This window comes from Arachis hypogaea, chromosome 12 (genome assembly GCF_003086295.3).
Source record: "Arachis hypogaea cultivar Tifrunner chromosome 12, arahy.Tifrunner.gnm2.J5K5, whole genome shotgun sequence".
Classification (NCBI taxonomy): Eukaryota; Viridiplantae; Streptophyta; class Magnoliopsida; order Fabales; family Fabaceae; genus Arachis; species Arachis hypogaea.
This window is the reverse complement of record NC_092047.1, coordinates 93250614-93275204: the sequence shown is the minus strand read 5'-3', so window position 1 is coordinate 93275204 and position 24591 is coordinate 93250614. Positions and strand designations below refer to the sequence as shown.

Genomic DNA, 24591 nt, shown 5'->3' with positions numbered 1-24591 from the left:
AAACTAAGCAGAAAAGGCCTCTTAGCACAGTAATCTACGATGGACAGTTCTCATCATAGCAGATTGTCTTACACATTGTTGAATTAATCCTTGGAAAAAAGATACTTCGGCCAAAGAGAATCTTTATAGAGGATTTCGAATAGATTCAAAATTTAATAGATTAATAAAATCTATAAATCTGAATATATTACTCCTATTGAATATTCAAATTGATTTTTCCAACATTCCCCACTTGTCCGACTGTTGCTGAGCAGTTTTTGGACATCAAACGGACCTCCCCAGAAGGTAATTTTAATGTGGCCGATTTTTCCTCTTTTGCAATCAGTTTCGCTACAGCGCCTACTGCTCTAGCTAATTGTCCACCCTTTTTTGATATTGAACTTTCTCACTGCTTTCTTGAACTGATCTAGATTTTCAAACTTCATAGCTAACTCTAACCTGACCTCTTTAACTGGTGCATTTGCATTGCCATATGGGAAAGCTACAGACTGACTATCTTCATCATCACTTGGGAGGGAATTAAGCTCCTCTGACTCATAGCAGTGGTACCCTACATCTAGATCTGAAAATTCTTCACCTTCAATAGGGATGAAAATTGATGGAGGATTCTTTGTGTTAGGGTTGGGTATGAAGGTTTGGACATCAGGTAGAGGTCAAGTCTTGCAATTGACCTTCTTTTTCTCTTTTTGTGACTCCCTTCACCAATTTCTAAGTTGATATTTGGTGCTGCCTCTACAGTCTGACTGCAGTATCTTGTGATGCTTGTTCACAGCAAGGTGTGGGAATATACTGTGTGAACACTTCAGTGTTTGGGATAGATGTGGACAAACTTGGGGCTCAACATTTACATATGTCACTACCCATGGGTAGGAACAACTGACTCTACAGAAATTGGTTGCTAATTTGGGACTTGGTCAGCGGAGTTTGATATTTGTGTTGGATGACTATTTAAAATAAGTTTCTCCAATGGTTGGGAGGGGGTTGAGGGTATTTGTGGTTGCTGGATGGTCACTTCTGGAGCATGGAAGATTAACTTTGGGATTATAGGGGTCACATTTGGCATTTGGGTGGTCAATTTTAGTTGTTGTGTTCATGTGGTGTTAGGATGAACTTTTTCATTTTGGGCTCCTACTGTTGGCTAGGCCTTTATCCCAGGCCCAACTTCAACCTCAAGTACCAGATTTAACTTCATTGGAACATTCCTCTTCACAACTCTATTTATTCCTTTCTTCCTTTTTTTAGTGTTGGGGTCCTCCTACCATATGTCTTGAATCTACGCTTAACTGGACTCCTAATGACATTCACAATTTTAACTTTCGATTTAGGAGCTGTGTTTTCTTCAGCCAACTCCGGACTGTTTATAGGGTGCTTTATATACACTTCAACTCTGTGTCCATTAGCAATGACAGCTTCATACATTTTTACAACATCCATGTCAATTCTCACTAAAGTTCACCATCTAACTCCTTTTCAGGTTCAAGCCAGTGAAAAGCACTAACATCATTGTACCCTATATTCTTTAAAATATTAGTTATGAAGAACTTGTTCAAAGTATCCACGTTCATTCTCTCTATCTCTGCTTTCTCACCACTGACATGCTAACTTCCTATCGGAACCCTTTTCAAACCTTCCTCTATGGCTTATCAGTTATCACCAAGGTTATGAGGACGGTAGTTATCTGTACTACGATATACACACAATCAGCAAATCACTAATGCAACAACCTTAAACCTAGTTAAATACAACAATAGAAACTCAGAACTAATCAAACAAAAAGTCTGAAGCCCTAATCAAATCACCGAGATAAAACAAACCTTAGATGCTCTCTCACTTATGAACAATGAAAGTAGTTTACCTAAAAAAAATTACATACATGCAAATGGATCCATGAACCACGAACAGCTTCAGATGTATCTACAATAGCTGTTCCCTCTGCAGCGGAGAGACTCACTCAAGATCGTGGGCTCGGGGTCGTTTAAAGCCAACCTTCTTTACGGCGTACGAAAATGAGGAATGAAAATTGACAGAGATCAATAGAAAAGATGAATAGCTTAGCTCTGCTAGGGCTTTAAGCTCTACTCTATGAAACATGCGAATCTAAATTGCCTTTCTAATTCCTAGAGCTAAGTTGTCTAGGTAGATAACGTTTAGTTATGATATTTTTAATATAAATTAAAAAATTGCCACATATATAATCACGTAATGTGCCACATAGGAAGGATTACTAACAGAGTCAATGACAGACCAACACTTGGGCAGTTTCGACACATGGAGCCCATCATTGATGGGTATTACTTCAATTTCATTCATCTATGGGTAGAAATGTCGGCGTTTTCATCTTTCATGGGTATAAATGGTAGTTTACTCTTTTTTTAATAGAGTGGTGCTATATATCCAAGCCTTTTTGACAACCAAGTCCAACCAAATTGGTTCAAACCCAACAAAAACCAGCTTCATTATTAGCGCGTGTGAACACACTACCTTTTCATATTCTGCGCATCTTCTTTGCATTCTTCTTCTTCTTTGTGTTCTTCTTCTTCTTCTCCGTCGTGTTTCTTTTTCTTCTTTACATATTTTCTTATCATTGTCGTTTTTTTATTGATTTGCTATTACTGTATTTTTTTTCTTTTTCTCCACATCTTTTTGGTATTTTTTCAGCATTATGTATGTCTTCTTCTTTATTTTGATTTTTTTTTATTTTTATTCTTATTACGAGGATAAAACAAAAGAATTATGAGAATCTAAAACAAGATGATGATGATAACCAAGAAGGGGAGAAAAAGTTTTGAGTTATGCAGAATTTATCAGAAAATAACACCGAAATTTTTTGACCGTGACACAGAAGTTTCTTAATTTTAAACAAAAATTTCTTAACCGTAACACTGAGAGTATGAAATAAAAATTATAAGAATGTGAAAGAAAAAGGAGGAGGAAGAAGAGGAGGAGGAGTTTTGAAATATTATTTAGTAGAATGAATGTATGTTAACACTTATTGGATTGAATTACTGTCATAAACAAAAATAGCACCGAAATTTCATAATTTTAACATCAAAATTTTGTTACAAAAACTTAGAAATTTCTTCTTTAATGTTGTATTTTTTTGCTTTTTATTATTCTTTCTTTATTTTCTTTCTTTTCTTTTGCTCTTATATCTTCTTTTAGGAGTATTGCTTCTCATATTAGACTTGAATGAACATATATATTATAATCTTATTTAGTTGAATGAATATAAATTCACACTTATTGGACGAAATTCTTGCTAGAAATAAAAATAACACCAAAATATCTTCCTTAATACTATATGTTTTTAGTTTTTTTTTGTCTTTCTTTATATTTTTCTTTCTTTCTTTTATGTTGTTCTTACTTCTTCTTTTAGGAGCATTAATTTTCATTTTTTTTTACCGAAGATATGGAAACTCAAACCCGCAACCTCTTAATTGAGTATGGGGAGACTAGGCCATTTGAGCTATTGCTTCTTAGCTTAGTTTTCATATTAAACTTAAATAAACATGTTTGTATTATATTACAATCTTATTTAGTTGAATGAATATAGGTTTACACTTATTGGATTAAATTCTTGCTATAAACAAAAATAACACCAAAATTTTTTAATTTTAATTTCAAAATTTTGCTACAAAAATATAAATTAATCTTGTCTTTAATGCTAAATTTTTTTTCAAATTCTTCTTTCTATTTTTTTTTTGTTGCATTGAAATCTCACATGTGCAACGAAAAAATGAAGGAGAGAAAAGAGCACCGATGACGATGATGATGATGATGATGGAGGAAAAAAAAAGAGAAGAAATTCAAATGAAAAGGAAGAAAGAGGAAGAGGAGGTGACAACGATGGCAATGGTGGTGATGGCAATGGTGGTGATGGTAGTAACGATAACAAGGATAACGAAAAAGAAAGCTAAAAAAAAAGAGAAGAAAAAGAAGAAGCAACAACAGTATAGTAAAGAGGAAGAAAAAGAAGTGAGCGTGAATATAACAGGATAAATTACTTAGTTATAGAGTATTTTTGTAAAAAATAATTGATAAAATAAAAATAAAATCTATTCAAATAAAAATAACAACACTCACGCATAATATAATTATTTTATGTCTATGCATAGAAAAAAATCTTTTAAAATGACAATATTAGTAAAGTAATAAAATAATACTTTAATTATTTTTAAATTTGTAATATTTATTATTTATGAGTCTATTATCTTAATCTAAGGATGATTAATGATGTAAATTAACTTATTTTTTCTTTTAAAGTGACTAAATAATTTTAGAGGAATTGGATCTTTGTGCATAATATAATTTATTTACCCAAATATTAAATATTTGAATAATATTATACATCTAAATCTTTTTATTTATCAAGTCTAACTAAATTAATCTAACATAATAAAAATAGTTATAATTAATATTATTTTAAATTTTATTATTTAACTTTATTAAACTTAATTTATAAAAAACACCTAGAGGTGTAGCAAGTAGCATTCCTCTAAACATTTACTCTCTTATTTATCCAATTTTCCTATTTTATTTTAGCGGCAACCGTTCCCTACCCGTGGCTGATGGTGACACTTTATTTTTGGCGGCAACGCAATGGAGTGGTAGCGCCAACAAAAGTTTCAATTTTCAAACTCATCACTCAACAACATACCCAAAAATCACTACTTCATTGCTCTTGCCGGTGCCGTGAGAGTGCTATTTGATGAAATGGCTTCTTCAAGCATGGAAGGATCAATGCCCACCATGGACGAATATGAGGCTCTCTTGTCAACCACCGACGTCGAACTTCTCAAGAGAGCATGGCGTAGCGAGAAGGCTGCTCCCGAGATTCTCCGCTACGATTTCGATCTCGTTGGCCGCGTCACCGAACAGCTTCAATTGATGGTAAACCTTTTTCCTTTTCTTGATTCTAACACCGGTGAACCCTAATTTCATCCCCCTTTGTTTTCTTATGCTTATGCCTGTTTCAATTTGAATGAAATTTGAACCTTTATTAAGTGTGTTGTTATTAGGGATTCTATTATTTGAAACCTTTTTTGTTTTGTTTGATTTCTCCTGAGACGTTGCTGACTGAAGTAAATTTCAATTTTGGGTTTCAAAACATGTGAATAAAGTTTTGATATTCACTAGATTGAATTCTGCTAGTTAATTGCAACAGGAAAAAAATATTTTTTTTTCTTTGTGAACAATTTTTTGGTTTCTGTTCTTTAAAAAATTTAGTGCTACATTTTTGCAGGAGGAAACTGTGGAGGAGAAATCTACCAGTGGTGCTGACCCGCTTTCGTTGTCTTTATATCAGATGGACTTGGATAGGACCCTCTTTCTCTTGAGATCATATCTTCGGATCCGCATACAGAAGGTAACCATGTGCTATTATCATGGTTGTTATGTCAAAATTAGTTTCTTAGGTAGCATATGAAGTGTGTGTGAACCAGTAAAATTTATATCGGAATCAAGCTCGAGTATATGCAGTAGCTGTTAGTCTACAACTTGATTTCTGTCAATTTTTTTGCGTCGACTCTCTTTTACCATATATTTATCCCTTAATAGTAAATATTATATTCCCCATCATTAGACTTTAATTGCCTTGATGGTATAAAGAATTTTACATTGGCATCAAGTTAGATACTTGTTGATATGGCAATGTTTAATTAGATGTCTATGTAAATTATAACCTTCACTTGTACTTATAATAGGTGTTGAGAATAATCAGTTGTAGAACTAAAGATTGATTGTTAAAATATTTGAACACTCATTGAGCAGTGAATATAGACTTGACTTGCTCCTGTGCTCATTAGAAATGCATTTTGTTTAATTTTTGTAATCATGTTTTTGTTTCAGATTGAAAAATACATGTTCCACATTCGAAAAAGTGACGAGCTATGGAATAGGTTATCTAAAGGGGAGAAAGATTTCGCTTCAAGGAAAGGCTCTCTTTTAATCTACATACATATGCTTACTGATACCATGCTTGTTTTGGTTTTTGAATCTAACAAATCTTCGTGTTGCAGGTGCATAGATGACCTAAAACAACATCTCGAGGAGAGTGTTCTTTCGAAATTGCCTGAAAATTATCAATCCGTTGAGAAGCAATCTGTAATAAGTGAAGAGGATGACATGGGTAATTTACCATCCTAGAAGTTATTTATTATGTTATTTCATCATTTTTTGGACCATTTTGTGGCTGTTAAGCACTCCAATTTGCTTTGCCTGAAAAGTTTGAGTCTGTAATGAGATAAGTTTCTACCTTGTTAGTGTTTTGGTTGATAATACGAAAGAATTGTCATTTATTGTAGTGAAGACATGAAACTCAAAGTATGAGGATGATAGGATGCCACGGATTTTAACCAGAAAAATAGGAGAAATGTTGTGATACTAATCCCTGGACTAATTCAGAAATAGAAAATAATAGAAAGAGAAAACCTGAATTAGAGCACTATGGACAACTCAGCAATTAGTTACAGTTATTAATTGGCCAAATTCCCATTAGGTACCTATCATTATTCTCTCCCTAAAGAATCACCTTATCATCAAGGTGATGTTGTCATGTAACTAGGAAAAAACGATTAATGCTGAAAAGATGGAGAGTAACAAGCCTGCAATTTAGTGGTATCCACCCAGGTCCCATTGTTTGAAACATGATGGCTTAGGATTCTCAGCACCGACTGAGGTGCAGTGAACCTGCAGAGCATCTCCTCTGGATCTTTGACCAATGCCACAAATCAGATACTGATAAGGGAACAAGTGCTTGCACCAAGAAGAACTTCTCCTATGGTTCCAAACTGTTGGCTTTGTGTAATGGTTACCTTCGATGTTTCCAGCTATATGGCCCTTTAGAACAGTCCTTGAAAGCATTGATGGTTGAAGTGGAACAAATTTTCTTAGCCCACAGTTCTTGCTCAAAAGGAAGATATTGTTTAGATTGGCTTTTTTGAAGAGGGGAAAAAAAACTTTTCATAGAAAAAAGTATTTTTGTATAATTGTAAAGGTGCTTGGATACAATTTTTTAGAAAAATAATTTTATTTTAAGCAAGCAATATGTTGCTTTTTTTAAAAAAGCAATTTATCCCTTTTGAATTTCTCTTTTGTCTCTCTTTCTGACTGAAGTCTTAGACTGGAAATCTTGCTTTGGTTCTTACCATCCATGCATTATTGCCATGATAACTGGTTAGTAGTTTTCAGTTGTTTCGTTTCTATCTTTCAGTCCCAGAACCACGCCTAGACACATTCGTCTTATGTAGAAGCAAAGAGTATCTCTCTGGCATTCAACTTGAAGATGGACCTGTTGATGACAGGCAATTCTCTTACCCTTTCATGACTTTTTATTTCTCCCTGCTTAGGAAAAGGTTAACCAAATTGTTCTAATTGTCTGATTCGGTGGCAGGTCGAAGCTCTTTGAGATGGAGCCGGGTGTCCTTTACTTCATATGTTACAAATCAATAAAGCCACTTGTGGAGAGTGGGAAAATTGATCTTCTCTGAATGAAAACTTTGGATATTGATGTTCATGAAATTCCCCGTTGTTGATCAATTGTCTCCTACCAAGACTTGACTTTATGGAGCTGATTCTATGACACCTTGAGGAAGAGAAGAAAATCCGGACTTTAATTGTACATTGTACCTGGTTGAATTCAACAAGGCTCCTGAAGGAAGCTTGAAGTTTGACTGTGTGCTCCATGAACATTTATAGCAACTTATTTTCATTTATAATATTTGAAAGTTATATTTAAAAAAAAAATTAAGAATGAGTATCTGTAAATGTTCTTGAAGTTCGTATTAAATGTACTTCAAATCATGCAAGTATTTCTTATATAACATACTCATTCTTTGAGTTTTAAATAACTTTTTAGGAGAAATAGATCTTTTCAAATTTTTTTCTCAATTGATATATGCTAAAGTGTGGTATCTCACCATATACTCTTTAAGTAAAACTAAGAAAAAATATGTAAAAATAGATGTTAGATGATAAAAATCACACTTGACGACATTAATTGAAAGAAAAAAATTAAGAGGATTTATTTTTTTTTTTTGTAGGCTTTTATTTTTCGAAGTTTCAATTTGGTGTCGATTAACCTTGAAATAACTGAATCTATGTAGTTTTGGAGATAGATAGTGCATATTTAATTTTATAGATTGTGAACATTTTTGTAATTAGGATATTTGCCTGAAATTGTCAGGGCAATCGAATGATATAAAATGGTGGAATTTATTTAAATTCTCTAAAGATTATCTTGTCATATAATTCAGGCTTCAGGCAATAAAATTCTAGTAAAAACTTTGGTTGCATATTGTTTTGCTTAAAATATGATACATTTATATTTACGGCAAATTTCTTAGTTGTCTTTATCCTGCTCATTACTACATATTGTTTTAGGTGATTGCTAGTGTTTGGCAAGTGTTAACAACTTAACATTGAGGACTGTTGAGTTGGGTTTAGAAAAAAGATTAAAACTGAGAGATAAAGATTAAGAAATAGAAACTAAAGAGACAAACATTAAATTTGTGAGGTTCTTATGGTTTGTTAGCTGTGTTGATGGTGTTCTTTTTTAAAATATTCTCTCCGATAGAAGAATTTAGAGTTGCATTTAGTTTTGAAAATATAATAAGATACAAAAATTAATATTTTTATATTTTATTTGATAATAAATTAAATATAAGATAGAATAAATAATAATAAAATTTAATTTACCTTCATTTTTTTCTTCACTTAAAATTTAGAATGAAAAGTAAAATGATAAAAGATATAATTATAAACATTTGATAATAATAATAATAAAAAAATAAAAAAAAATTATATCTCTGTTTAGTGTTGCTGTGTCTTTTTTATTAGAAAGAACACAAAATATATTAATTCAATATCCTAAGACAAAATATTTTTGTCCATATCTTATTTATTAAATACAATTTTTTGTCTTTAAAATTATATCTCAGTGTCTTACCTTTATAAACCATGACGGCCTAAAATCTTATTCAATATCTGTTGTTAATAAATGAATAAATAGATGGTAGTGTAGTGCAAGGTAAGCTCTTATGTGCTTCTTCACCTTCTTGCTTGCCTTGTATTAGAAATCATATAATTTTCATCATATAATTTTCATGATATAAAATCCTTACCCAGCAGCCATGTGAACTAGTCAAGCCTAAATAGAATTTCGATTTCCTTATTTGATTCATGGATCATATTGATATTTATGCAAGTACATCATTCACCACAATTTTTTTTTTAAAATCAAAATTTATGTGTCCTCTAGTCCAATCTAGTCCATACATTTCTTCGGCACCTTCTTAAAAATTATCATGTGGAAAGTGCAATTATTAAGTGGAAAGTGCTTGAGGGCACATATGTCAATTTGATATCTGTATATAATTCTACTAAGAAGAAATTTGTGTGTGGAAAAAATAAAAAAATAAATTATTTTAAAAAATTAATAAAAATAAACTAATATATATATATATATATATATATATTTTTTTTTTTCTTCACCATAATATGTACCGATATCTATCTCTTTTCTTGAGTCATCGTTAGGGTCAACTGGTCAAGAAAGAGACATAAGAGGATGGCCCACGTTTAACAGTCCACTTCACTCAGTTATTGACTTATTGTTATACCGGCCACTTCTCTCTCTCTCTCTCTCTCTCTCTCTCTCTCTCTCTCTCTCTCAGTGGCAAACGTTGGGTCCAATCAATTTATGCTAATTAAGGCTCAGAACTAATTTATACGATGCGTCAATGCAAGAATACATCTTTTTAATGGTTAAAAAAATTGAAAAAACAAAATATAATTTTTAATTTTTTAATATTTTTAATTTTATTTATAAAATTAATAATAAAAAATCACATTTTATTATTTTAATTATTAAAAAAATTGAAAAAATTTATTTCTGCGTCAATACATAATGAAATGGCCAAATTTACGAAAATGTTATTAAGATATTGATATTTTAATATTTTTAATTATTAATTTTAATTATAAAAATATAATATATTAATTAAAATTAACTGTTAAAATGATTAGATTATAAGTATTTTCATAATATTTGCAAATTTTTTCAAATTTTATAGCGAATAAATTTGATAATATAAACGGTCAAGTACCAACTCATTTTTTGTCTACAAAGTACAAACTCTTTCATATTACCATACTATAATCAATTCGCAATATATCGTGGGGGTATAGCGAATAAATTTCTTAACAGACTTGATAGAGTAGACTTTTAACATATGGGTTTTAATTAGGAGTTTTCATGGGACAGAGATTTTTGTTGTCTTTCGTTTTCGTTTACTAAAATATGTTTTTTTTTTCCGTTTTACTTTTATATGAATCTCCGTTTATTTTTTTTGCACAGAAAGTAAATACCTACGAGTATTTATAATATTATGTTTTAATTTTTTTAAAAAATTTAACATAATTATAATAAATTTTATACCAGTTATTTAAATATATCAAATCAAACAAACTTCAAACAAAATAATATACACATAAAATTTTAATATATAAATTAAAATAAAATAAATTAGAATAACTTACAAAACTTGTATATATAAAGATATTTAAGTAAAAGTTTTTTTTACGAGAATTTTTTAGGTTCTTGTAGAACAGTAGTACCTCAATCCTTACCCCAGTTTTATTTATTTGTGGGACAAATTCTTGGACTCGTAGAAATTTTGTAAGTTTCCGTTATTCTCTCTGTCGAAAATAATTTCTGCGAGTGTATGTGTTTCTGTCATTCCTAATTTTAATATAAAATGTTTGTATTAAAAAATTCAGTAATACTATAAAAACAAAAAAAAAAAATTCAAATAGTTTAATTTTTTTATTTAATATTTATTAATTACAGAATACACTAAATAAAGTCAAAATAACAAATTTTAACTGTTTTTGGCTAAAAAATTTTATTTTCCAAAACTTTTCCTAAAAACTTAAATATTTAACTTTGAATGTATTTATTATGTGATATGACCAGTAAGATCGGTTACGAATTATAGCTCGGTAACGTACCCACAATAATAGCCGAGCATTCGAAATGATCGGCATTTATTTACATAACGTCGGACATATGATTAATGTTCTCCCAGACGTTATGATCTAGATAAAACAGTCATCCCTATCCGAACAAATATAAAAAGCAAGAGACAGGAACAAAAGAGGTATGCAATCTCTCTAAGAAAAAGTCTTCATACATATTCTCTTATTGACTTGAGCGTCGGAGTGCCTTTGCAGGTACCCACCTCTCCCACTCTTCTTCGGCCGACGAAGTTTGGATCGCGCCTTAGGAGTTTGCCGACCTTACCAGAAGGACGACTTATACCTCGGCTCAAGCTGGTAAGAACATTGGCGCCCACCGTGGGGCCGAAAAATTTGAAACATCATTTGTGGTAAGCCCCAAAACCTCCACGCATTCTCATGGCCGATGTTCCCCCGCCCACTCCATCCGAACTTTTGAGGATGGTGACCGAGCTTCAACAAGCAAACCAGCGAATGGCGGAGGACAACCAGAGAATGCAAAACCAAATTGCACAGTTAGTGCAAGCTCGCTTAGAGCACCATAACCATGATCACGAGAACAACGAACGAACTCATGTTTCTGAGACGCCACAAAGCGACAACGAAGGAAATCAACAGAATGACGAAGCTCAGCCTGATAATGAAGAAGAACAACTTGACAACTCGGCGGGACCATTCACAGCAGACATAATGAACTTCCAACTTCCCAGACAATTCACTCTTCCGACAACTTTAACACCATATGACGGATTGGGCGACCCAAAGCAGCATATCAAAAAGTTCCGATCTATTATGATTGTTAACGGTGCATCCGATCCAATTCTTTGTCGATGTTTTCCATCTTTTTTAGACGGTCCTGCACTTGACTGGTTTTGCTCTTTGCCTGCAGATTCGATATCCCGTTTTCAGGAGTTGGCTGCCCAATTTGAAGACCATTTTGCAGCGTCCGCAATATATCTCCACGATTCTGACTATTTGACGACCATAAGGCAGGGAACACAAGAAAGCTTGAAGGATTATATCACTCGCTTTACAAAGGTCGCCATGAGGATCCCCGACCTTCACCCAGAAGTTCATCTCCACGCCATAAAAAGCGGCCTCCGCCCTGGCAAATTTCAGGAAACTATCGCTGTGACAAAGCCCAAAACTTTAGCCGAGTTTCGTGAAAAGGCCAAAGGTCAGATTGATGTCGAAGAACTCAGGCAAGCAAGGAGGACAGAAAGATCAACCACAAACAAAGACGACGATAAACCCCGAGATAGCAAAAAAGCATTTAAGCCGGTCCCTCGTTATGACTCATACACTCAATTCAACACAAAAAGGGACGATATTATCAAGGAGATATTGAACTCTAAACTAATTAAGCCTCCTCGCAAAGCCGGCAATTATCCAAAATCAAAGAGCATCGACAGATCGAAGTATTGTACTTTTCACCAGAAGCACGGACACACCACCGACGAATGTGTCATTGCTAAAGATCTCCTTGAACGACTAGCAAGACAGGGGCATCTCGACAAATTTATTGCAGGGCATATCCAGAAGAACACTAGCCCCGTCCCAGATACATCAACAGCTGGCGCATCCTCAAAAGGAAAGGAAAAGGCACCGGCCCAACCTAGAGGAGTAATAAACTGCATTTCAGGGGGCTACGCTGGAGGAGGACACACAAGCTCAGCCCAAAAACGTACTTACAGAACCATGCTGGCAGTAACGGATTCCCCAAGCAATCCTCAGCCACTGACGAATGTCCCAGAAGTGACTTTCAGGTCAACCGACTTTAACGGTGTTGATACCAACCTAGATGACCCTGTTGTCATCTCCATTCAGTTAGGAGACCTGATAGTAAGAAAGGTTTTACTCGACCCAGGAAGCAGTGCAGATGTATTATTTTTCACCACCTTCGAAAAGATGAAGCTGAGCAACAATATTATGCAGCCATACATGGGAGACCTAGTCGGATTTTCAGGAGAACGAGTTCCTGTACTGGGATCAGTGTGGTTACAAACCACACTCGGTGAGCAACCACTATATAAGACACAAGATATTCAATATCTTGTAGTCGACTGTTTTAGCCCTTATAATGTCATTTTAGGCAGACCCTTTTTAAATAAATTTGCTGCAATCGTATCTACTATTCACCTTTGTGTCAAGTTTCCTGTGCAGGACAATGTTATAGCTACAATTCACGGAGATCTCCAGGAAGCTCGGCAATGCTACAACACGAGCTTAAAGCCATTCAAAAAAGTCGGACAATCACACATCAACTCCATAAAGTCAGAACAGATAACACCGGCCGAACTTGACCCCCGCGCCGACTTCGAAGATCGGCCTATGCCAAATGAGGAGTTAACAAAGATCATTCTAAATGATGATCCAATGAAATTTACTTTTGTAGGCACTTCCATGAGTACAGAGGACAGGAAAAGCCTTGCAAGTTTCCTACAGGAAAATGCCGACCTATTCGCATGGACCTCTGCTGATATGCCAGGAATAGATCCGTCTGTTATAACACATAAATTGGCATTAAATCCGACAGCTCGGCCGATCTCCCAGAAAAAAAGAAACCTCGGCACTGAAAAGCGACAAGCATCAATCGCCGAGGTGAAAAAGCTCATCGACGCTAACTTCATCAGAGAAATCAGATTCACAACATGGCTGGCTAATGTGGTTATGGTAAGGAAAAATAATGGTAAGTGGCGCATGTGCGTCGATTTTACTGATTTAAATAAAGCATGTCCTAAGGATGCTTACCCCCTACCCTGTATTGATACCTTAGTTGATAACTCTTGTGGCTACGGTATTTTAAGCTTTATGGACGCATATTCTGGTTATAACCAGATCCTTATGCACCCAACAGACCAGGAAAAAATGGCTTTCATAACTGAGAATGGTAATTATTGCTATAATGTTATGCCTTTTGGTCTAAAGAATGCAGGAGCCACTTATCAACGGTTGATGAATAAGATCTTCCAGCAGCAAATAGGCCGGAATATAGAGGTTTACGTTGATGACATGGTCGCCAAAACAAAGCTCGGCGACTCTCATATCCAGGACCTAGCCGAAATCTTCGGACAAATCCGACGATACAATATGAGGTTAAATCCAGAAAAGTGCGCCTTCGGAGTTCAGGGAGGAAAGTTCCTCGGATTCATCCTTACTAGCCGAGGAATTGAAGCAAATCCAGAGAAATGTCAAGCAATACTCGACATGCAAAGTCCATCCACAGTAAATGAGGTTCAAAGGCTAACAGGACGATTAGCCGCTCTATCTAGATTTTTACCATGTTTAGCACCTAAATCCTCAAATTTTTTTCCAATGTTTAAAAAAGAAAGCAAAACACTTTGAATGGAACCAAGATTGTGAAATGGCCTTCAAAAGCTTAAAAGAATTTCTTTCAAAACCCCCTGTTTTACAAAAACCAAAGTCTGGCGAGCCATTATACATATATTTGTCTATTACTGATGTTGCCATTAGTTCTGCTCTTGTAACAGAAACAGATAAGAACCAACAGCCAGTCTATTTTGTAAGCAAGTCCCTACAGAACGCTGAGCTTCGCTACCCAAGGTTGGAAAAGCTCGCCTTAGCCTTAGTATTCTCATCAAGACGCCTCCGACCATATTTCCAGAGCCACACGATCATCGTCAGAACGGGACAACCTTTACGGCAGGTTCTTTCGAAACCCGAGCTGGCAGGAAGACTAATTAAATGGGCCATTGAATTGTCAGAATTTGACATTCAATATCAACCAAGAGGGTCGATCAAGTCCCAATACCTAGTTGACTTTGTTGCTGAACTCACGGAACCATGGTCAAACGCATCAAGTCCACAGTGGACCTTGTTCGTAGACGGAGCTTCCAACCCTCAAGGGGCTGGCGCTGGAATACTACTCGAAAGGTCGGATGGCATAGTTCTCGAGCATTCCCTCAGATTCTCATTCAAGGCCAGCAATAACCAGTCTGAATACGAGGCCCTCGTAGCAGGGCTCAGGTTAGCCACCGATTTACATATCGATAATTTAACAGTTTACTGCGATTCATTATTAGTCGTTCAACAGGTGAACCGCAGTTTTCAGACAAAAGACCCGATCTTATTGAAATACTTGGATATTGTCCAACTACTACTAAAAATTTTTCAACAATCCACATTATTCACATACCTAGGGAGCAAAACCATAGGGCGGATATTTTGTCAAAGTTAGCAACCACACAAGCCCACACCACTACTCTTTTACAGTCAACTCTAGACAAGCCGAGCATTGATGAACTTAATGTTCTAAACATAGTTAATAAAGATAATTGGCAACACCCTTACATTCAGTACCTCCGTTCTGGATCCATTCCGAAAGATATTGAAAATAAAGGCAAATTCAGAAGACAGGCCTCCTATTATACATTGTTAAATGATAATATGTATAGGCGAGGATACTCTCGACCTTTGTTAAAATGTTTGAACAGGGCAGAGGCCGACCTTGTCTTATCCGAGGCTCACGAAGGCATTTATGGAATACACTCTGGAGCTCGAAGCCTGTCACAGAAAATTCTTCGAGCCGGCTTTTATTGGCCAACGATATGGGAAGATAGCAAACACAAGGTCAGAACATGCAATAATTATCAGAAGCATTCGCCGACCATTCATCTACCAGCAGAGCATCTTCATCAGTCAACGGTAAGCTGGCCATTTGACAAATGGGGAATCGATATTCTAGGCCCATTCCCTACTGCTCCAAGACAGGTAAAATATTTAGTAGTTGCAATTGATTATTTTTCCAAATGGATCGAGGCACAACCTTTGGCAAAAATCACATCAGCACACATGATAAGCTTCGTTTGGAAAAGAATAATATGCAGATTTGGTATACCAAGTCACATTACAACTGACAATGGTCGTCAGTTTATCGACCAAAGTTTTAAAGCTTTTTTGCAGAATCTAAAAATAAAACAACATTTCTCTTCTGTCGAACATCCACAGTCCAATGGGTTAGCAGAAGCCGCTAATAAGGTCATTCTCCAGGCTTTGCGAAAAAAGCTCGACAATGCAAAAGGGTTATGGGCCGAGCTTGTCCCAGAAGTATTATGGGCATATAACACTACCGTTCATTCAACAACAAAGGAAACCCCATTTCGTTTGGTCTATGGATCTGAAGCTATAATCCCTATAGAAGTGTCACAGGGCTCAATGCGGACGTTAGCTAAAGAACATGATCAAGCTCGGCAAACAGAGCTCGACCTAATCGAAGAAATACGAGAAACAGCAGCCATTCGGCACCGAGCATTACAGCAGCAACTTAGCCGACGATATGGGCAGAAGGTAATTCCAAGATCCTTTAGCACTGGTGATTTAGTACTCAGAAAAACAGAGCAAGCTCGCCGACCTCCCTCCCATGCGAAACTCGCCGCAACATGGGATGGTCCGTACAGAATATCTGAAGTCCTCGGCAGAGGAGCATACAAGTTAGAAGACATAAATGGCACTAAACTCCCTAGCACATGGAACGTCGGATCCCTGAAGCGATACTACAGTTAGTAAAGCAGCAGCCCAGTACTCTTTTTCCTACCATGAGAATTTTTCCCAAAGGGTTTTTGCTCGTGGAGGTTTTAATGAGGCTGGCTTACCTTGAACAATTAAGATATTTTACAGGTACTGCTGTTTATAACATGTAATTTTTACTTTATTTCATACAGACTCATTAAGCAGATCAATTATTCCCCGAAAGGGACTTATTCCACGCAACAATACACTCCTTTAAAGGAGAAACCGATGATATCTAAAGTCGCATTACTACAATAACGAATGCGCAAATAACATAAATATCACTGTCATTCAAGCCACCTAAGGGCAACGAAATACATGATTGGAAAACAGACAACCCCAATCAAAACAGTTTTTCACAAATAAGTACTTAAGTACAAAATACTAATGTTCAGCAAAATAAACCAAATTCCCGCTTTGAACAGTTAAACCCTTCAGATATGCAACAAAAAGCAAGCTACTAAAGCTACACAAAGAAAATATCACTCAACCAAATTATCATCTCCCTCCTCACCAGTCTCCTCGTCATCGATGAGTTTACCATCCCGAATTATCTTGCCAGGATCCATAGCTGAAAAATCTTCATCCGGAAATAGAAACCTTTCTTGATTAACAGCTCGCTGAAACCCCTCAGCAAAAGCATCCAAAATATCCCCTTCCTTACGACTCTCAAGCTCTTTCATCTTCGCCGACACCTCGATAACTTGATCACTCAAACTCGTCAAGTCATTTTCTTTTTTCTTCAGCAAACCAGAAATCTCTTCATGGCATTCTTTTTCCGCTTTCAACTCAGTCTCAACCTCAGATAACCTTTTCTTCAAATCACTTACATTCGTTTCCTTCAGTAAAAGTTGCTCCTTTAACTTAGCAACTAGGGAAGCCTCACCAATCGACTTCCTATGTTTTTTCTCCTGACTCCGCCCAATGCTAGCTAGCCGAAAACCCAGTACCTAATATTCACAGTTCAGTGTTCAGCCCTCAAACATATTTTTTAAATAAAAAAAAAGAGAAGAAAGGAGAAACAGAAAAAGAAACCTGTAGAAACTGATCAACCCCTATATCCCCAGCCTCCTCCACTCGCCTAATATCTGTCACAGTCTGAACGACTTCATCGGCCACAATGTTGAAGGGAAACTTCTTGTTCCAAACTGACGAACTCTCCCCTTCCTCTTCAAATAGGTGTAACCTCTCCTGCTTTATCAAAAAGTTTGATAAGTCTTCCAGCTGAACGCTTTCGTCCTTACCTTGTACATCATCTGGCAAAGCTAACTCTGACTTCCTCTTTTTAAAAACAATCGCCTTCTTCCTCGGCGGGGGCTGATTAACTTCGGCACCTCCATCAGCCTTGTCTTGATTAGACGATGATCCCTCAAAGTTTTTGGTCTTAAATCGGGACCTCAGACTAGATGCAGTTACCCCGGGAAAATTGACAGCTGCAACATTAAAGCATTACTTGGTCAGTTCATCAAAAAATGTTAAAACCAACAAACAGTCTTTTCAACGTCTTACCGAAATATTTTATAACAGAGCTTTTATCTTCTTCCCAAGGAAGCAGATCAGAAACCGAAATTAAACCACCCTTATCAACCATCTCTATCAGAAACGAAATTATACATTCATTTCGACTGTTTATGAACTCGGGACCCAGTATGTGTTGCGGGTGACAACACCAGTACATGGGAAATTTTTCCCCCAGATGCTCGTCAATGTAAAATGGGAATTCCTCATCAGCCGATTTTACTTTCAAAAACATTTCTTTGAAATCTTTAAAAGACGATTTATAAAGCTTGAAAACAGAAAAGCCCGGTGTACTATTCAGACCTTTCCATACCCCTTTAGCTTGAAATAAGCTGAAAAACAGTTCTAAATCCGCTTCAATTTCAAGAAAATCCATCAAAGCTTGAAAACACCTAATAAAAGCCCAGCCATTTGGGTGTATTTGAGAGGGAGCGCAATTCATTTGTTTCAACACATTACATTCAAAACCAGTAAAAAGAAGCTTCACTCGCAACTCCTCCATGACACAACTATACATATAAAAACTTTGAAAATCATTTTTTCTATGAAAAACACGATCAGAACGACTGCATGGCAGCAGTTCCACCCGAAACCCAGCCCTAACTATCCTACCCAGATTCACCCTATTGACACTCTCAATATCAGAAAACAATGAACCCCGTATGTGAACGTCTCTCTCAACCCAGCTATAATCCTCATTGTTTTCAACTTGAGGTAACAATTTTTTCTTTTTATCACCCATTCTCAGTGAAAGATTAGAAGCATTAGAGGAAAAGAAGGTTAACTAACCTTTGGTACTCATGCTTCTATGAAAACCTGATGCTCCCCACTTAAACAGAATAGCAAAGGAACCAACCTTCATCCTAAGCCACTAATTAAATAAACTTTTCAGTTCCATGAATTAATCTACACCGTTGACCTAAACCCACTTAGAACGGTTATGGAACAACTTGAGAAGTTGAACCCAGTCATAATAATGACTACGCGCAAGAACCAATGAAACAAACCGTTTCATATTAACTTCACACTTCTCTATTTATAAAAAGTATTACTGAGCGAGCCACGTTGACCTGGGGGCTCCATACACCGAGCTATAACTCGTCAAAAAGCTCAACCCGTCTCCTCAAGGCCAGGCTAAGCTTGGGGGCTGTGATATGACCAGTAAGATCGGTTACGAATTATAGCTCGGTAACGCACCCACAATAATAGCCGAGCATTCGAAATGATCGGCATTTATTTACATAACGTCGGACATATGATTAATGTTCTCCCAGACGTTATGATCTAGATAAAACAGTCATCCCTATCCGAACAAATATAAAAAGCAAGAGACAGGAACAAAAGAGGTATGCAATCTCTCTAAGAAAAAGTCTTCATACATATTCTCTTATTGACTTGAGCATCGGAGTGCCTTTGCAGGTACCCACCTTTCCCACTCTTCTTCGGCCGACGAAGTTTGGATCGCGCCTTAGGAGTTTGCCGACCTTACCAGAAGGACGACTTATACCTCGGCTCAAGCTGGTAAGAACATTATGTATTTAACTAAAAAAGATAAAAATTGATGTAACATTTATAATTATTGTATGTTAATTAAAACATTTTGTTTTATAAATCATAAATAAATTGAAATCTCTTCATTTTTAATCAACTGACCACTTCTCTTTACTTGGATTAAAAAAATGATTGAAATATATTGAAGTTACAAAAATTATAAAATTATCCTTGAATTAATTGATTAATTCCTCGGTGTAAATATTGATCTACTTATTCTCTTTTAGTAGCTTGGCATTATTATAGAAGGTCATTGGATTATATTCTAATAAGGGGTGACTAAAAAATTTGTTACATTAATTTACTAAAATAGATAGTATTTATATATGCAATTTCGCTAGAGAATCAACAATAGCATAGTCAATAATAAGTCAACAAAAATTTTTGAATTGTATTTCATACTAATTAATTATTATTAATTAATAATTATTTAAATTTTAATTTTTAAAAGATATAAAATTAATGATTATTAATTATCTCTTCTTACTCTAATTTATCTTTTACCATTTATTACGTAAATTTTAATTTTTTTTTCTAAAAAAATGTCCAAATTCTAGAAAAAATTCCAAAATATAAGATAAAGAATCATTCAAATAAATCCTAAGAAAAAAACAAACAAAACATAAGAAAAAGAATCATCCAAATCCTAAAGAAAAAAACATACAAAACATAAAAAAAAATCATCCAAAACTAATAAAAAAAATCTTCCAAATCCTAAATAAAAAATAAAAAAACGCATTAACTAAAATAAAACAAAAAAAAAAGCATTCATTAGTAAGAGTTACAGAAAAACCTCCTCATTAGACACTCAAATAACAACATACCATTACAGAAACATCTAATTAAATGGAGAAAAAACATCCACTTAGTATCCAAAAAAAAAAAAAAAAACATTCACACCAGATTAACCAAATACAATCCACTTGTATTGAAAAAAAAAAAAATTGAAACAGCATCTTCTTTCTCCCACATCATACCTTGAAAACAAATTGAATTGTAACTTCACACTCAAATGTTCATTACCTTCCATTGAATTATTATCACTCGCATCAACCAACGGGCTATTCAATCCACATCCCAAAATTGATTGCTCCATGGACGAATGCTTTCTATCGGAAGTCGTACACTGCAACATCGACTTCTTTGTGTACAACAGCTCGGCGGGAAGAACTCTCTAACCACCACGAACAACTTCGGTCAAAGATGCAGCTGCGTGGTGGTCCTTGCAGCAGAAGGTGATTAAGCAATGAACAACAATGGCATCCCGATGACAAACGATAACGCTAATGGCGGCAAGAACGGCGGAGCACGGCGGAGGTGGACATTCGGTGGTCACGCGGCATGCTGATTTTTGCAGCGGAACATAATCAAGTAATGAACAACAATAGAACCCCGATCATTAACAGTAACGCAAAAGGTGGCAGGAACAACGTAACACAGGGGAGGTGGGATTTGGTATTCACGTTGTTGAGAACGTCGGCAGAATGAATCAAGCACAATAACATACTTAATATGTGAAAAGAAGAGTCCTAATAGGTCCGTGAATCATGTTTCAATTAGACCGTTAATTATAAATCTAATTTTTTTTAAAATAATCATTAATGAGAATGGTTTAAATTAATAAATTAAAATTATTATAATTAATTGAATTATTCAAATTGGCTGATTAGAGAATTGATTTCTTATACTTTTTCTTATACCTGGGGTATTAATATGAGTCTAACCTACAATTTCATTAAGGAACGAGTCTTACATGAGATTGGGTTAGGAAAAGTTGCTCCAATAGTAGCAAAACTAATACGTATGGCTGGTCTTATTCACATATGTTAGACTTACTTGTATATGGGTATTTATAGTTTATATTCAACCTGGAGAGCAAGTTGAATGTTTTTTTGCTATTTCGATTATCACCTTAGTGGATAACTAATTCTAATATGGGGTAATTTTTACTCTTTTAAGATTATATATGGAAGAGAGATTAAGATGAAAAGACAGAAATTAAATTAAGTCTTTGTATTATATTTAATATAAAATATACTAAATTGAGTTATGTCTTAGTATTATATTTAATTTAATATAAATATGGAGATTAAGGGATAGATTTGGAATTTGAAAATTTAAATAAGAATATTTTTGAAAAAAAAATATTATTAAAATTTTAGTCTCTTATATCTCCACTTTTTAAAAATATTAAAGAGATTGAAATTTTATGTCTTGAGACTGATATTTTAATTCTAATATTTAACCACCAAATATAGTAATGAATCCCAGTCTTTTAGTCTCAATTCCAATTTTTAAAAACAAATGCTACCTAAAGGAATAACCAAGTCATCTTTAAGAAATAACTAAGTCTATTCTATGGTAAATATTTCAATACTAGAATATTTTTTTAAAATCTAATCTCATATAAAATCTGCTTAAAACCTTTGCTGATTCAGATATTAGAGTCCCTTGTAGATATCTCACTGCAGTCTATATGAGTACATCGGATAAACAATCGTTTCGACAAATAAATCAGAACTCTCACCTAAAGATATTTAAATTTCACGTCAAACCCAAATTCACTTTATTTTCAAACTAGGCAATTAATTAAAACAAAAGAAATAATACAAATGTTTTATTATTAATTATATTTAACCTAGTATGGAAAATAAAACAAAAAATTTTCACATATGCTGAAATGCGTGTATATATATATATATATATATATATATATATATATATAAAACTGACAGATATGTTGGGAGATTTTTTCTTTTATTAATATTGGATCGAAATTAGTGTAATCTATTAAAATAGCCAAAAAATTGTGTTTAATGCCGTTGTGAAAATTTTTGATAACTACAGAAAAACGTCATTGCTGTTTTTTCATCCACGTCATTATCGTCTTCGACAAAACGTCGGCGACATTTTGCATAAAACGTCAATTTGCACAAAACGTCAATGATATTTTCTGTGCATGGCTAACACGTGATTGACGGATTCTCTCTTTTTAGTGTGAAATTTTTTCACCCTAACAACTATATTCTCTTTTTCATTTCTTCTTCTTCTCTTTTTAACTCTACAAAACGACTCTCTTCTATTATTGTTATTTTTATCCCACCAAAACAAATAAATTTGCCAAAAATAAATAAAATGGCAGCACCATACTCATCAGTCACTACAACTAACCAAAGCCATTCAGATAAATACTTGTATGCGTTAGTTATTGTTTTTATTTTTATTTTTTTTACTGAAAGTGTGAAAACATTTTTTAAAAAATAGTGTAAGGTTTTGTTGTTAATTTTGTTGTTAATAGTAAGTTAATTAATTGTTAGGGCATTAGTATAGGTGTGTGTTAGTGTTAGGGTTAGTTCTAGTAAATTAATTATTGTTAGTGACTTAGTATTAGTGTTATTTAAAATAATTCTTTTCAAAAATAAGATTATTTATGTATTAAATAGTTGATTATTATTAATGTTTGATCTTTATTATTGGTGATAGATAAAAAATATTCTTTGTACACTAGTTTATTCAGTCACATGCATTATTTGAAATTGACCGAAACTATTAAATACTAGTACATACTATCTGTACAAAATATTTATGATTTTCTTTTGCCTTTGATGATCTACACTTTAAAAAAATATACTTTTAAATTTTTTATATGTTATTAAAAGAGGAACAATAAATCAACAATAATACATGGATTTTTACATAAAAAGCTTATGCCTTTATATGTAGGAGGTAAAATCTAATCATTGTAGTATATTTTTAAACGAATATAACCCTCCATTTTATACACTTATCACACTCACTCACAAACTTTTTTCATTCTCTAAATTGAGAATATTTTGTAGAACAAAACTCTCATTACTCTATTTCTATGTAGCACAAAATTCTCATACTCTATTTTTACGTTTTAGCACAATCTAACATTTTTTTTATAATTAATTTTATATTTTTTTATTTCTTTTAGCACAAAATATCGCTGCCATTTTTACAAAACGTCATTTATGTTTTTACTTTTTTTTGCAGTACGTTAACAACGTTTTTACTGAAAAATATTTTAAAACTATGCCTTCAAACAAAATATCACTGAGATTCTTTTTTGCGTCAATTAAAAAAATAATTAACATACAATACATTGTTGACGTTTTGTACATAGTAAAATTAAAAAAACGCAATATCACTGACAGAAGGACTAATTTGACTTACATTTTATCTTTAAGGGAATAATTTGATTAAAAAAATCATTCGAGGATGAAAATGAAGATCGCGTGATCTTTTAGGGACGAATTTGAGTATTAACCCTAAAATCATTCAGGTAAAATACTTGTATGCGTTGGTTATTGCTTTTATTTTTTTATTTTCACTGAAAGTGTGAAAACATTTTTTAAAAAATAGTGTAAGGTTTTGTTGTTAATTTTGTTGTTAATAGTAAGTTAATTAATTGTTAGTAGTAGTACGGGCATTAGTATAGGTGTGTGTTACTCTTAAGGTTAGTTCTAGTAAATTAATTATTGTTAGTGACTTAGTGTTAGTATTATTTAAAATAATTATTTTCAAAAATAAGATTATTTATGTATTAAATAGTTGATTATTATTAATGTTTGATCTTTGTTATTGATGATAGATAAAAAATATCTTTTGTACATTAGTTTTATCAGTCACATGCATTATTTGAAATTGGTCGAAACTATCAAATACTAGTACATGTTCTTTGTACAAAATATTTATAACTTTCTTTTGTCTTTGATGATCTACACTTTGAAAAAATATACTCTTAAATCTTTTATATGTTATTAAAAGAGAAATAACAAATCAACAATAATACATAAATTTTTACATAAAAAGCTTATGTCTTCATATGTAGGAGGTAAATCTAATTATTGTAGTATATTTTTAAACTAATATAACCCTCTATTTTATACACTCATCACACTCATTCACAAACGTTTTTGACTCTCTAAATTGAGAATATTCTCTAAAACAAAACTC

The 24591-nt window shown here is 33.9% G+C and overlaps 2 protein-coding genes across 2 annotated transcripts; both read left to right on the top strand.

Annotated features, from left to right (window-relative positions):
• The first annotated feature begins 4502 nt into the window (after positions 1-4502).
• Positions 4503-7826, top strand: LOC112727728 (DNA replication complex GINS protein SLD5). Its single transcript, XM_072210458.1, has 6 exons — positions 4503-4890; positions 5243-5365; positions 5848-5931; positions 6019-6127; positions 7211-7301; positions 7391-7826. The coding sequence occupies exons 1-6, from the start codon at positions 4714-4716 to the stop codon at positions 7485-7487; spliced, it is 681 nt and encodes a 226-aa protein (XP_072066559.1). The 5' UTR covers positions 4503-4713; the 3' UTR covers positions 7488-7826.
• A 3586-nt stretch (positions 7827-11412) lies between these two features.
• LOC140176793 (uncharacterized) lies at positions 11413-14358 on the top strand. The gene has a single exon (XM_072208340.1). The coding sequence runs from the start codon at positions 11413-11415 to the stop codon at positions 14356-14358; it is 2946 nt and encodes a 981-aa protein (XP_072064441.1).
• The last annotated feature ends 10233 nt before the right edge of the window (positions 14359-24591 follow it).